Below are 14302 nucleotides of genomic sequence, written 5' to 3'. Positions count from 1 at the left end.
GTAGTCATTTTTTATTGCAGTGAGGAAAATGGAAAAATTCAATTGAACTCGATGAAGCCTATAATAAAAGGAAAAGACGGGACTAAAAGCACACCACAGCGTTGTGTTTCCAGTGTCCCGCCCAGAACCTCCAGACATCGCTCCATCAATGTCAACGTCTCTCGCAGCTCCACTTCCAAACGTTCACTGCTCGTCCTCTCAATCGCTGCAGGTCGACTCATCTTCGACAACCTGAAGAAGTCTATTGCGTACACGTTGACCAGCAACATCCCCGAGATCTCGCCCTTCCTCCTCTTCATCATCGCGAGTGTTCCTCTTCCTCTGGGAACGGTGACCATCCTGTGCATCGACCTTGGCACGGACATGGTGAGCAACTTTAATTACGGCCTCGAGTTCTTTGAGGACATGCTAACAATAGTTTTCCCACCGTTATCTAAATCAATAGATTCGATTGAGTCTGAAAAAGGAGCGCCTAATGACAAAAAGACTGAGAGAATGAGAGCCTCTTCTTTTATTCTGAACATAAAGCAATAATTTGTTGCAAAAAATCTTGTTTCTTCTTTAAAGGCCTTTTTGATGTTTGATGTTTTTTAATAAGAGTGATGGTTCTGTATATGTCACCTTATGTTAAAATACCTGGATGCTTTTTATAATATATACTTAATACATACGTAACTATATAGTTCATAAAACTATATCAAGTCAAGTCATTGTTTATTTATATAACAGGAGTTAACAGTATAAGTTATCTCAAGACACTTGCTCAATGAAATTACCAAAAGAAATGAACCATATAACAATTTTATACTCAGTGCTATACAAGTTTTAAATGTTTTCTTTAATTTTCTACTCACATATATATTGTTCATATGTAAATAGAGATGTTTGCTGCCTTCAGGGCAATTTTATGGTCTCCAAACTGTACACGTTCACTAAATTAATTTTAAAATGAATCTTTATTTATTGGATCACACTCTGGAGCCTTTGTGATGCTCCAAACATAATTGTTTTTCTAATTTCAGGGATTCCTCTTAGTGACAAAATGCTAATTATTAGCATGCTGCATAGCTACAGGCAACTAAAGGTGACATTAAGGTAAATGATGTTAATATTGGTGTCAAATATGAACGCCTGAAGGTAGAAAGAGTAAAATGTTTGGTGTAATTATTCCTCTCTGTCGGTGGGAGAAATCACTTTTGGCTCACCGCCGACGTCCATTTGTTCAATCAGAACAAAGAGCGGGTGATGCTCACATTCAGATTTACATTTCACAGCTCTCCCGTTTCCCGATGCCAGTTTCTTCCATTGTATTTCCAGCAGCAACAAAAAAAAGTTGCTGGCACGCCGCTTGCCTGAGGGGCGTAATCCATCATTTCAGAAGAAAAGGAAGCACACGATGAATACATTCAAAAGGACTTGTTCACTTGTGTTCATTACTTTAACTTAAATTTTTCCTGCTCTCAGCTAGCAGACATTACCGTTCCGCCGAAACAGCTTCTTGTACAACCCAACGGAACATGGGCTGTAATGGTCTCACATTCGAATGGCTACCATCCTTTTTGAAGTCTCCACAGGTTAAAGATAAAGAGGAACGTCTTGCTCGCATTGCGAATAAAGTGGCTCCATTTATTTCACTCAGGGGACATGGGAAAAAAAATTAACTGCTTTGGTTTTCCAGCAGCATGATGGATTTATTCACACTGACAAATATTTACTTAACTGTCTGAGATCATAGGGACAGCTCATTCTTCACTGGCTGTATCTCTCTTTAAAGATGTGATGACTGAAGTTTAAAGGCACCTAATTTGTGCACCTATTTTGCATATTAAAACCCGTCCCTTCAAAGTAACATGTCGGCATTTCTTTAATAAAAGTCGATGGAGGGAACAGTTGGATGTCTGCTTTGAAGAGTGAGACCCTAAAATAAAAAGGTAAAAAAATCGAAAAATTCAATCAACTAGCGGAAGCGTTTTGTACAGTAAACCAGCAAAACTCCAAATTTGCCATGTCTGCTGGTGAGGTTGGTAACAGCTTGTTAACAGCTTAGTTCAACTCCCGGCTACAGGCTTGAGGGCTCTGCTGAGATTTAACAGTGACAAGCTGCACTTGGAGTCTACTATGATTATTTTTAGCAAGCGCTGCCATGTGGAAAAGGATGGCTGCAAAAGATTTTTTTTATCAAAGCGAGATGTGGCACACTTAGGAACGCTTCGAGAATTGATATTTAGATATTACACACACTCTCCGGCAGACTTTCGGAGGAGTGTCGTATCCCTCCCACCCTCCCCGATCCTTGTCTTCTTCACTGCTGTGGGTCAAGGGAGTGTAATACCAAAACAAACGGGATTTGTCCACCACAGAGCATGCGTTCGGTTTCAGACAGTGCCGAGACTTCACCCCAAATCCCACCAAAGTCACAGAGATTTCCCGCTCTAAGTCACACATATTGCTCTGTTGCTTACCTGGTAAAACCAGCCAATATAGGATCTTTATTACAGAGACCTTTCTACCCTTCCATTTTATGAGTCTTGAAATTCACTATCAATCTCTCGCTCCTCTCCCCAGATCTCTCCATCACTGTCACTGCTTCCTTTTTCCTCGCCTCTCTTTGCCCTTTTTCTGTCTTTTCTTCCTCTACACGGTGATTGAATGCTGAATTATATTAATAGTGCTCCGTCTGGTCTACTTCATGTCTGGCTCTGTCATCATACCTTTAGTCCTGATGCCACCGAGACAAATTCCAGCACATTTATCGCACAGGCTGCATAAAACGCTCTCTACTTGCAGGTTCCCGCGATCTCATTGGCTTACGAGGCGGCGGAGAGCGACATCATGAAACGCCAGCCAAGAAACCCGAAGACTGACAAGCTGGTCAATGAGCGTCTCATCAGCATGGCATACGGACAAATAGGTTGGTCCTCGTATGTCTCGTAACCTCTGGGTGCCTCCAGGCCTCTTGTAGGGACGTGATGTGATAATAAATAAACATCACATAAATAATGACAATTAGCAGAAATTCTTATTGCTTGTGTAAATATTTAGGTCCCTACAACCAAGAAAAATTGATTTTGAGGTGAGCAGCAGCGAGCAGAAAAGCTACACAAATTTCATCTAATTGTTATGACATTTAAAGCAAATTGGGAGCGGAGATTGCAACTTATTTTCTACTTAATCTTGGTCATGTTTCATTGGTTGCAGCCTCACTTGAATGCACACTTTTTATCTCTGGGTTTTCTATGTCTTGGGAATAGTGAAGAATCAAAGGCTGGCCCAATTTCATAGGCTGCTAAATGGGTCAAAAATATGATGGAGCTTCATTGGATGGCTCACCATTTAAAGCCGAGCACGTTCAGAACACTGGGGCAAAATTTTAACAGGTCACATCAAGCCACATTTTCAAACCGCAGCTCAGACATTACAGCTTGAAGCCTCCAAAATGAGCTGAGCTCATCTGATCTGAAGGGGGCACACGGCGACGGGGGACTCAGAAAATCTCCATCTTCATAAGCGACGGGACCAGCATGCAAATGCAGCGGGGTTCAAATCGATCAGCAGAAACATCGACCTGGTGCAGGGATTCAATTTGACAGCAAAAATGAGGGAGGTTATTAATCAGTATCATCTCAACTCCTAATCACTGCAGGTGTTGGTTTGGTAAAAGCAAACGCTGGCGCTCTGGAATAGATATCCATTATTGTAAAAATGTTACACCCACTCGAACAAAACGACTTTGCCAACATGAAATCAAAACTCACTATGGCCTATTATTGCCGTCCTCAGCTGTGCAGAGCCGTTTATGTCCAAAAATAAAACAACAACAATGTATTAGGAACAAAGATGAAGATATTCTCACCTGCGCTCTTTCCTTTTTTAATCCATAAAGTGACAGAAACCAGTTGAACTGAAGCTGAATATCTAAAGCGACTTGGGACTCAAAAAGCGGCCTTGCTGGGGATACGAGCCAATTTATTTGTTTTGTTTTGGTACAGCTCCTCTAAATAAGTAATAGAAAAAGGTACAGAATAAATCCTGTTATTTTTCCTACTTGCTGGCCTTTATTGTTAGAAAAATCTATTTCTATTCCCATCCCAGAATTTATTTTGGTAATAGTTTAAGTTGCACTGAAATGGAAGGAGCACAAATAAATGGGTAGTTTCTTAATAAATTCATAATAATTTAATGGAAAGAATTGTTTACAAGTATACGCGTGCTAATGAAATAAGATACTTTTTGAATTAATTGCTAACTATTGCTTGCTACATTATGCATTCCTTTTGTCCAATCTGTTTGTGGCTCAGCGGGTTGTCCACTCATCAAAAGGGTCGCTGGTTTGAGTCCCAGCTCTCCCAGTCTGCGTCGGGCAACATGCTGAACCCCAGACTGCCTCTGATGGCTGTGTGTGAGTGTGTATGGAAAAGTGCCATATGAATGTGTGTGTGAATGGCTGGCTGTGTGTTGTTGTGTGAAGTGCAGTCCAATTACCACTAACCTTCATTTTAGCTGAATGTAAAACATCAAATTGCATCTTTTTCAGTAAGACGTTCACAAAATATTTTAAAGAAGTTTCTTTGTAAATGATCAATTCTTATTTTCTTAGGTTTCGATATTTAGATTGAACAAACCAAACTCCAGCCGATATAAATGATACAGCTTTATTTAAGATGATTGTGAAAAATACAGCGCTACAAAGAGCGTTTTTATATAAACATTGACCGGTGTACTAGAAGGAATAGACACGTTTTGACAGTGATCGCTGATCAATGGGCCAATTTCTTAAAACAGGTATGATCCAGGCTCTGGGTGGTTTCTTCACCTATTTTGTGATTTTGGCTGAAAACGGCTTCCTGCCAAGTGTCCTGGTGGGCATTCGCATCAAGTGGGACAGCAATGATGTCAACGATCTGGAGGACTACTATGGCCAGCAGTGGGTAAGGAGCGACGGGACAAAGACAAAGCAACACACTCTTTCAATATTCCCACACTCATGCACGATATGACGTCTGTGTGTGTGTGTCACCTCGGCAGACCTACGAGCAGAGGAAGATCGTCGAATTCACCTGCCACACCGCCTTCTTCGCCAGCATCGTGGTTGTGCAGTGGGCCGACCTTATTATCTGCAAGACCAGAAGGAACTCCCTCTTCCAGCAGGGCATGAAGTAAGCGTGGGTGAGAGGTGGGAGCGGAGAAGGTTGTGAAATGAAAGTTCCTCGGGTGGGAGGATGAGAGGCTTTTCTTTCTGTTCCAACCATCTGTCTGTGGTTCTCCCATCAACAGGAACAGGATCTTGATCTTCGGCCTGTTTGTTGAGACCGCTCTGGCTGCCTTCCTGTCCTACTGTCCTGGGATGGACATCGCCCTGCGCATGTACCCCCTGAAGTATGTTCTGCATATTCAAATCTCCACTGAGCAGAAAAATAACCTCTTAAGAACCTAACAGGCTGCCATTAGCCTGTCACTCTTGACTTTAAATGAAGCGTGTGAGCTTCTGAAACACTGCGTTGTTATCCTTAATAGTTAGAAATGACTGCAATGAATTTAATCATTTGGCCGGTGCCTGTGACACTGCTGCTCTCTCCATCCTCCTTTTTTTTTAATCTTTCCTCTCAGGATCATGTGGTGGTTCTGTGCCTTCCCATACAGTCTCCTCATCTTCATTTATGATGAGGTCCGTAAATTCATTCTGAGGAGGAGCCCTGGAGGTAAGCAGTTATTAAAAAAGAGAGGACGATTAAAAGGTTTCAACCTTATTTGTCTTGTTAATAAGCTGTAATTAAAAAAAAAAAAAAAAAAACTGCCAGGTTGCCAGGGTTGACATCCGTATCTGAAGGAACCGAAAGTGCCTTTAAAACATAAAATCAGGTTTTTAAAAGTGTAGACTGTCCACTCCATGAAGGACATGCTGATTGACAAAGTCAGCACAGCTCTGCTATGCTGATCTGACCTGAAAGATCCCAGCAAGGGTCTGACAGATGGTGACATGCAGGAGAAGACTGTTCAAAATCATTTCAAAACAGCGGAAATCTTTTCATTTATTTATCTTTATGAAAACTGCTTGAAAGCTCTTTTGAGCTGAGAACAGAAAGGAAAGTAAAGGTACCAATGTGACAAAACAATGACGTGGCAGTTACAGGACGTAAAGCTTTAATTTTGGTGTAACATTTAAAAATTGGTGTCCTGCTCCCATATGTTTGGGATAACCTGTGTTGGAAATTGAGAAATTCCTGTTGTTTTTCTGGTAGTTGTTGGTTTTTTTTTTATTAAACACTTCAAAGACAATCTCACCTACAAGTCATTAGCCTTCAAGGAGGAATAACCCTCAGAAATGTGCTGAAATCTATCAGCCATCTAGCAGAACACAAGCCACTCAATGCAGAACAATTCCTCCACTTTCAAAACCGCAGTCTCTGCAACACTTCACTGATTATTCTTTGTCTTCCAGGATTTCATTTCTGACAAAATAGCTTGTAAATGCACTGCTGTCTGGCAGCTCACTTGAGAACTCTGTTTAATAAATGGAGCAGAAAAACACAGCTAATAAACAGGCAAACATCCGATAGTGAAAATCACACATGCACATCAACAGTGTAATTTACTTTAATCTGATTCTTGGGCTGAGGGCTGCATCTGCATGTCCTTTTAGTTTTTTTTTTTTGCGTAAATGTCTTGCTAATAAACAGGCAGGAGCAGAAACAGGAGTCTCTTCCAAATAAAAACTTTTAGTGAGCCTTCTTTTTGCCTGAAGGTAAAAATACTTTAGCAGCGTGTCGCCTGTAAAACAACAAACACGTAGGCAGAAATCTTTTTGGACTCAGTGTGTAAAACGTGCAATGTGAAACTGATACTACCTGTTCAAACACTAACAGATGCAGCTGCAAATGATGAGAGAGGAAATTAAAGTAGTCCGACGAAGACACACTTGAGCTATACCCCAAAGATCACACACATGATATAGACGCACTACAATGGCTCCAAATCTGCTCACTGCTACGGTGTCTCAGCTGATGAGGGCCAAGACATGCCGAGACAAATACAATTTATCGTGACAGTTAATCATTTCTGTTAATCTGTGTGTCATGGGCTGCTGATCAGAGACTCTGAGTTATAAGGGGATTTATTTGGAAATGTACAGAGACAAAGGCAATGAGATGAATACAAATAGAGCGGTACAAAAGGATATTATGAAAATTTCTCGCCTGTCATTTTGTTCTCTGACACACTCTCGCTCTCTCTCCTATTCTTTTTCTCTCTCTCTCTTCCAGGTTGGGTGGAGCAGGAGACATATTATTAACATTCAGAAAATGTCAGTTCAAATTGTGTGTCTGTGGGAGTGTGTGCAAATGTGTGTATGTGTGCGAGAGTAGAAGTGTGTGTGTGTGTGTCTGTCAGTTGTAATATTGCATGGATCAGTTCCCAATTCTGATTATCATAAAAATACTGCTGAAAATACGCTTTTGATTGTGCTTTGAGCTTTTCTTTCTGTGCGTGTGTGCGTGCGTGTTTGCGTGCGTGTGTGTGTTTTCTCAGAAAACATTTCCAGCAGAAAAATGACAATGTACACTTTTTGTGCCTTACATAAACTGTTACCAAAGTGATGTGTGCTTGTTTGCCGATAAAGGAATACTAAATGCTCCTCATCATGTGAGATGTACCAAAATAAAATGTATTCCAAAATATCCCTGACCCCTGATTTAGTCGAAACTTGTCAATTTTAATATGAAACGCACCATATGTCAAAGTGTGTTGATTCTGTGTGATCCCAGACTGTGAACAGACTGATTAATAGGACAGATTCTACTTCATAAAATATGTCCGTAACAGCGTATTGGCCAGCAAGTCACAAGAAAATGGAACATTTTTCGGATTCAGCTCAGTACATTTTGTCACAAATGTTGGGCAAAGACAGAAGTTTCCATCTGATTGATTCTGTAAAAGATTAGATTTTCCTGACCTCATTCATCCATTGTTTGTCGTATGTTCTCGCTCTCGCCACTTTACTGTTGAGGCAAGGCTTTCAGCAAATTCCTCCAGCTTCCTCCATGTGGGCTCTACCTGTTGATTTATTTATTTTTTTTTTTTATTTAAAGTCAAAGCAACATCAAAACTATTCTAAAAAACATGCTTAATCTCTCACACAAACAACTGAGTCCAAGATATAATTTAATAGTTTCCAGCAGAAGGTCAAAGCAAGGCTGCGTCATTAACCTGCCAGGTTATTTTGTGTGTGTGTGTGTGTGTGTGTGTGTGTGTGTGTGTGTGTGTGTGTGTGTGTGTGCTTTGTTTTGTTCTTGGCATTCATCTCACCTGAATATAGCCATTGCTGCTATTGCATGTTTAGCTGTGTTGTTCTACCTGGCTTGTTTTTACTGTTGGTGTCCCATAAAAGATTTTCTTTTTTTTTTTTTTTTTTTAAATGGCTATTCATTCAGGTTTTTTCTGTGCTGTTCTTTCTGGTGTTTATATAATGACAAAGAACAACAAAAAAGCGTACAGATATGAGGGAATGAAGGACTAAATCTCATCCCTCCATCATCCTGCTCTCTCTGACCTTCTGGGCTCTTCGTGGCTCTCCAGATTAAACCGATAACAACATCCGTAAACGTCACTTCCGCTCGACGCCTGTCAAACATGGCGCTGCTTCTAAGGTCAGTATGTCTTCGCTACATAAGGTTTGGGCAAAGGGGCAGACTTTTGGACCATGTTTCTGTGTTTTTCCGTCAACAGACGCGTTGACAGCATAAAGATGTGACAGAGGAGCCCACCGCTCCTCACTGTAACCTTACAGGTGGCTTATTATCTGGTTTTCATCTTAGCTGTAGAGCGACGTAGCGCTAGCTGACATTAGCTAGCGGCTAGCGGTTGTCGGGTCCGTTTAACAGCCAGCACAGACCTGAACGAGTGGACTTTGTCCTTATTCAGATTATTATAAATGCCGGACTTTGAGACCTTAATGAGACTTTAATGTCAGCCTCTTTATTCGGCTTTGTTTGTTTAGCTTCCTTCAGCCTGGTTTATCTCACCGCTAGCTAACGGCTAGTGCTAACTGTCATGCCTCTATGTAAGGAGGCGATTGTTGAACTTTGTCGGCTTGACCTCAGGAGGCTGTTATAAAGATAGATTATAACAAATAGTTCAGTATCCTGTAGTCTAAACAAACCAATGTTTATTCCTCTTCTGTAATCCATCCAAATGTTTTGTGTCCTTGATGACACTGACTTGGTTTTTCTGTTTTGCAAGCTAAACTTTATCAGACCTAGACTTGAAGTAATGTCCCATAAATATATAAGTGTGTGTGTATGCACATATGTAGAATTAATAATAAGATAGTCTGTTCCTTGTGATGGCGGCAGTATTGCTTGTTACTGTTACCCCACAACAAGAAGGTTGCAAGTTCGTTTACCGAGCCTTTCAGTGCGGAGTCTCCATGTTCTCCCCACGCCTGCGTTGGTTTCCTCCCACCGTCCAAAGACATCATGTGTAGGTTAATTGGTGACTCTAAATTGTCTGTAGGTCTGAGTGTGAGTGGTTGTTGGTCTCTGTGTGAGCTGGGATTGGCTGCAGCATCCCCCATGACTTAGAAACTGATAAGTGGGAGAAGATGAATGAATGTTCCTTGTGACCGCAGCTCTTTGACAATAAGTGTTGTTGCTTTGACAAATTGCAAACTCAAATACCATGTTTCTTGGTATTTTAAACCGTTTTTTTTATTTAATATCAGAGATGAATGTGTGTATTTGAAATATTCTAATGCAATATGCGATTATATTGATACTAATACACACGTATTGTTCTGCCTTACACACATTTTACTGCATTCAGACTTCTCTGTGTGCTACCCATGATGTTTACACGTGTAGCCTTTGTGGTTATTTCTCTTCAAGATCAATAAAATTCCTGCATAGACTTGAACACACCCCATCCTTTCTGTGAACAAATTACTTGACTCACTGGCTCAGTGAATGTGTGTGTCCCTGTGAACAAATAACATGTGTAGGAATGCACCCGCTTACTGAGCGAGTGATTCCAGCATTGATTAGTTTGTTCAGGGATGTACCCACTTGGTAAGTGTATCCCAAAATACCAGTTGGGGTTGGTTACAATTCCCTTTGACTTTTTTGATTTTGTTTAGACTTCAGTGGAATAATTGTTTGTGATTGCAGCTGTATGTTTGGGGCTGTTGTATTGCATGGTGAATAGGAAGTGCTTAATGCTTTTTAATAATGTGTATTTATCAAGGGCAGCGTAAAAGCAATATTTTAAAGTTATTATTCAGAAATGTTTAGCAATTTCTCTTTGTTGTGTGAAGGAAGCCTCTATTATGTAAATATTAACATAAGAATGATGCATTGAGTAATTAATTTGAGAAGGGAAATGTTCTCTTCCATGATTTTGTATTTTTGTGAAATATTTGTTTTGTTGTTGAAGCATGGAACACATCGGTACCCAAAACTCAGACGTCTTCTGAACATATTTATGTCTAATTGTGTTTTGGAACGGTCCTGTAATTTATAATTCTTCCCAGCTAAACTTCATATTTACACAGAACGATGAATAATTTTCTTTACCACACACATAGACTCTGATGAAAAGTCTTAATTTCAACCTTTCTTTCTTCATTTTTAGGACTTTTGCCCGTCAGGGTGTCTGCCTCTCCCGACCAAAGTACAGCATCCTCTACAGACAGTGAGTTTACTGTTGTGATGTCTTTTTACATCTAATTTAATTTACATATCACTTTGACTCGTTTGAATTCTTGCATTTGAAGCGTTTTGTTACTTGAATTGAAAAGTGCTTTACAAGTAAATTAAATCAATATTAAAACCAAGTATGTGCTTAACAAGGATGCATTTTGAATACATAAATACTGCCCCACTGATAGTTAAAGACACTAATATGGCTACTCTGTCATTCTCTTTGCTACAGTGCTGCTCCCATGGGAACCACAGCTAAGGAGGAGATGAACAAGTTTTGGGCCAAAAATACCAAATTGAACCGACCCATGTCTCCCCATCTCACCATCTACAAGTATGTGTATTTTCCCACATCCAGTAGAAGTGTGTGTGTGTGTGTGTGTGTGTGTGTGTGTGTGAGAGAGAGTGAGAAGAGAAAATAATTGTTCAGTGAAACCACATGCTTCATTTATGTTCCATAATTTCAGCTTTGTATTTTCCAAGACTCCATTATTACTTGGTCTATTGCAGCACATTATCCAAGTTGAAGATGATAGTATTGTTTGAGTCAACTTTCAGATCATGCAGAAATTTCATTCTTTCGATGCTAATAAAACAGCAGGAGAAGCCTCTGTTATCAGAAATGTTCATGTCTTTGGATACAATAAGCGCATTGTAACGTCTGGCAGTTACTGCACTCCAAAAATCCAAAGTACAGAAAACATCAGCATGTATTTTACTGGACTTCATCTCCAGGTCACTTATAATATTCTGTTATCTGCAGCCATTTCGTGTCTGCTTGTGTGTGTCCAGCAGTAACAATCCATAAACCACAGACAGAGCTGCGTTTTACCACCTATAACCAAGTAACAAAGCTAATCTGCATAAGCATGAATCTATTTTTACATGCACACATTGAAATCTGTCAAAATGTTAAGTGTGATTTATATATTTGAGGAAAAAAAATCTCCCATGCAGCGCTCACACCTTCATCCTTGAGTTGTTCTTGCAGCTTAAAGCTGTAAAATAGAAATCTCTCTCTCTTTTTTTTTTTTTTTCCTGTGGGAGATCTCAGGGATCCAACATGTCAGTGGCAGCCTAACCTGACACAGAGCAGCTGTTAAAGTTAATGATAGTTCTGTGCTTTCACTCGTACTTCACAGCAGATTTTAAGTGCGAATAAGACGTTATAGTAAAGGTGTTGTGTTTCCTTTGTCTCAGATGGTCCATCCCCATGATGATGTCCATCACACACAGAGGAACTGGTGTGGGGCTCAGTGGAGGTAACACATCACATATAAACATATTCCACTCAGCAGTTTGTCCTTCAATAACTCTAAATGTATCAACTTCATTTGTTGTTGTTGTTTGGTGTTTCCGTGCTCTTTAGTTGTTTTGTCATTTTCTTTCATTACATTTGAGTGAAGCAGCTCTAGTGCTGCTGTCAGCTTCTGATTGACCCTGAAAATCTCTTCAGGGCATTTTAGTCCATCACTATTGATTTCTGCTGAAAGCATTTACTGGCATTATAAAACAGAAGTTACTAAATACAATTCAACACTCTCCACGAGGAAGTAAAATCTAACACTGGACTGCTAACAGCTTTTAGTCATTTGTGTGGTGTGAGGGTTGGTTCTGCTTAGTGTGACTTTGAACATCATTACTGTTGACCTTGATGCACCATGCTAGGTTCAGTCTTGGTCCTGTTTTAATGTGTTCAATAAGGGTCACCTCCCCAAACTGCCGGTCTAACTCCACAGAAACATAAACAGACACTCAACTTTTATGAAAATATTGCACATGCAGAATACTAGTGTGTGAAATCAGCTTTCATGGCCGGTAAACTTATTTTCCTTTTAATTTTCCGATGCTATCGTGCATAATCAATCAAAAGCTGGGTTTTCTCTGAGTGTCCCTTTTGTATTTATGCATTAACTTCATACATACTATTCTTTATTAATCATCTTGGCAGCACAGAAAGAAGCTGTGAAAAAGGAGCCTAATCGATACAGACCTGTTGTTGGGTTTTAGTTTGATTTGCTCCCTACGAAAGGGACTGACTGTCCAGGAAGGACAAAGACTGGTCTCACACAGCGGTCCGTAGCATGTTGGTGCTTGACATGCATGCACACAAACCTTGTCGAATTCCCGTTCTTACTGCGTTTGTTTGTGTCCAGCTATCTCTGCGTTTGCTCTGGCAGCGCTGGTATTACCGGGAAGTTACCCACACTACCTGGACTTGATCCATTCGCTCTACGTCGGCCCCTTCCTCATTGGGTTGGCCAAGTTTGGCATTTCCTTTCCCGTATCTTACCACACCTTTAATGGCATCCGTCACTTGGTAAGTATCAAGTGTTTTTATTTTCTTTTATTTATATATATATATATATATATATATATATATATATATATATGGCATGACTGAAATTGTTTAGGGTCAACCTAAGCTGCATATCTCTACACAATTTGTTTCTCCTTTTATTTCTGTTTACTTATTTTACAGTTTAATGAAAAATGCATTACTCTTGCTTCCATTTACAAACTGAAGATGTCTCTCCTGATAAATTGTCTTCTCTGTTTCTTGTTTGTTTATTATTATTCAAATCAGTGGTGGGACATAGGCAAGGGCTTCAGAATCCCAGAGGTCTACCGCACCGGCTACACAGTTATTGGTCTGTCCATCATCACCTCCGTCGCCCTGACTTTTCTCTGAGGCGCAGGATGAGACAAGAGGAGGGAGTTGAAGGAAATGTGGACTGTGGGAGTCGTGTGTGTGTGTGTGTGTTGTTCTGTTCTGACCTACTACAGACAAGTGTATTAAATAAAGAATTATATTATACTGTGCGCAGCAATGGTGTTGATGTTTTATCCCTTGGAATTAATTATACCCTGAAAGCTTTGGGTCATCAAATGCAGCATGAGTGCAAAGTGCATGCTAATGTGACCTAGTTTATTTCACATTTGTTCTCGGTGTGAACAACCACCATCAGCCAAAATTAGACGTGTCCTACATGTGATGTCCTTATGTAATTTGTCTAATAGCGCTGTGACGTCAAATTCACTTTCATTAATCACTTTGCTCATTCACTGCCAGAGTTTCTGCCTGCCGTCTCCAGTCCCAGAGTGGGTGTGTTTGTGGTGGTGGAGTGGCTGTTCACGCTACACTGTCATTCATTTTTTACTCTCTCCGGGCCGCAGCTGCTCTGATGCAATTTTTAACGTTGGGAAAGAGGGGCTGAAATGTACAGAGTTAGCCCAGCGGTTGAAGCGGTGTATGTGAACAGGCTACTCACTGGCAGCCTGCCTCAGGCCTTACATCCCGCTGAGACACACAGGAGCTACACATCGCACCTCCACTGCTCTCTTCCTGCAGTGTGAATAAGAGAAAGCCATGGTGTAATGTCAGATCCAACTCCATTTATGTTGGATGCAGTAACAAGAGCGTGCTGGGACAGAAAATAAAAAAAATAAAAAACAGCAAGTGTTCCGGGGAGGAGGCTGCACCTAAACTGATTTGTACCAGGGAGGGTTTCTGCTTGCATCACCTGGCTGTGAACTGAGAGAAACAACATGAACACTTTGTCCAGTTACCTCCTATAAAATTGGATTATGAATTTGCCGCTGGTGGCTCGAAA

General features: G+C 40.5%; 2 protein-coding genes across 2 annotated transcripts in view; both read left to right on the top strand.

The window, feature by feature from the left end:
• The window catches only part of atp1a2a (ATPase Na+/K+ transporting subunit alpha 2a), a 31192-nt gene extending 23547 nt beyond the window's left edge, over positions 1-7645 (top strand). The window contains exons 18-24 of the mRNA XM_029524519.1: positions 212-366; positions 2788-2911; positions 4783-4928; positions 5026-5156; positions 5275-5376; positions 5608-5699; positions 7260-7645. Coding sequence (XP_029380379.1) covers positions 212-366; positions 2788-2911; positions 4783-4928; positions 5026-5156; positions 5275-5376; positions 5608-5699; positions 7260-7288 — 779 coding nt within the window. The 3' untranslated portion in view covers positions 7289-7645. The remainder of the gene's footprint in view (positions 1-211; positions 367-2787; positions 2912-4782; positions 4929-5025; positions 5157-5274; positions 5377-5607; positions 5700-7259) is intronic.
• Positions 7646-8625: 980 nt separating this feature from the next.
• On the top strand, positions 8626-13516 carry sdhc (succinate dehydrogenase complex, subunit C, integral membrane protein). The gene is made up of 6 exons (XM_029525233.1): positions 8626-8642; positions 10621-10680; positions 10921-11022; positions 11889-11950; positions 12845-13008; positions 13276-13516. The coding sequence occupies exons 1-6, from the start codon at positions 8626-8628 to the stop codon at positions 13378-13380; spliced, it is 510 nt and encodes a 169-aa protein (XP_029381093.1). The 3' UTR covers positions 13381-13516.
• Positions 13517-14302: the final 786 nt, after the last annotated feature.

The sequence above is a fragment of the Echeneis naucrates genome, chromosome 17 (genome assembly GCF_900963305.1).
Source record: "Echeneis naucrates chromosome 17, fEcheNa1.1, whole genome shotgun sequence".
Classification (NCBI taxonomy): domain Eukaryota; kingdom Metazoa; phylum Chordata; class Actinopteri; order Carangiformes; family Echeneidae; genus Echeneis; species Echeneis naucrates.
The sequence above is the reverse complement of the archived record's forward strand: the minus strand, read 5'-3'. Positions and strand labels throughout refer to the sequence as shown.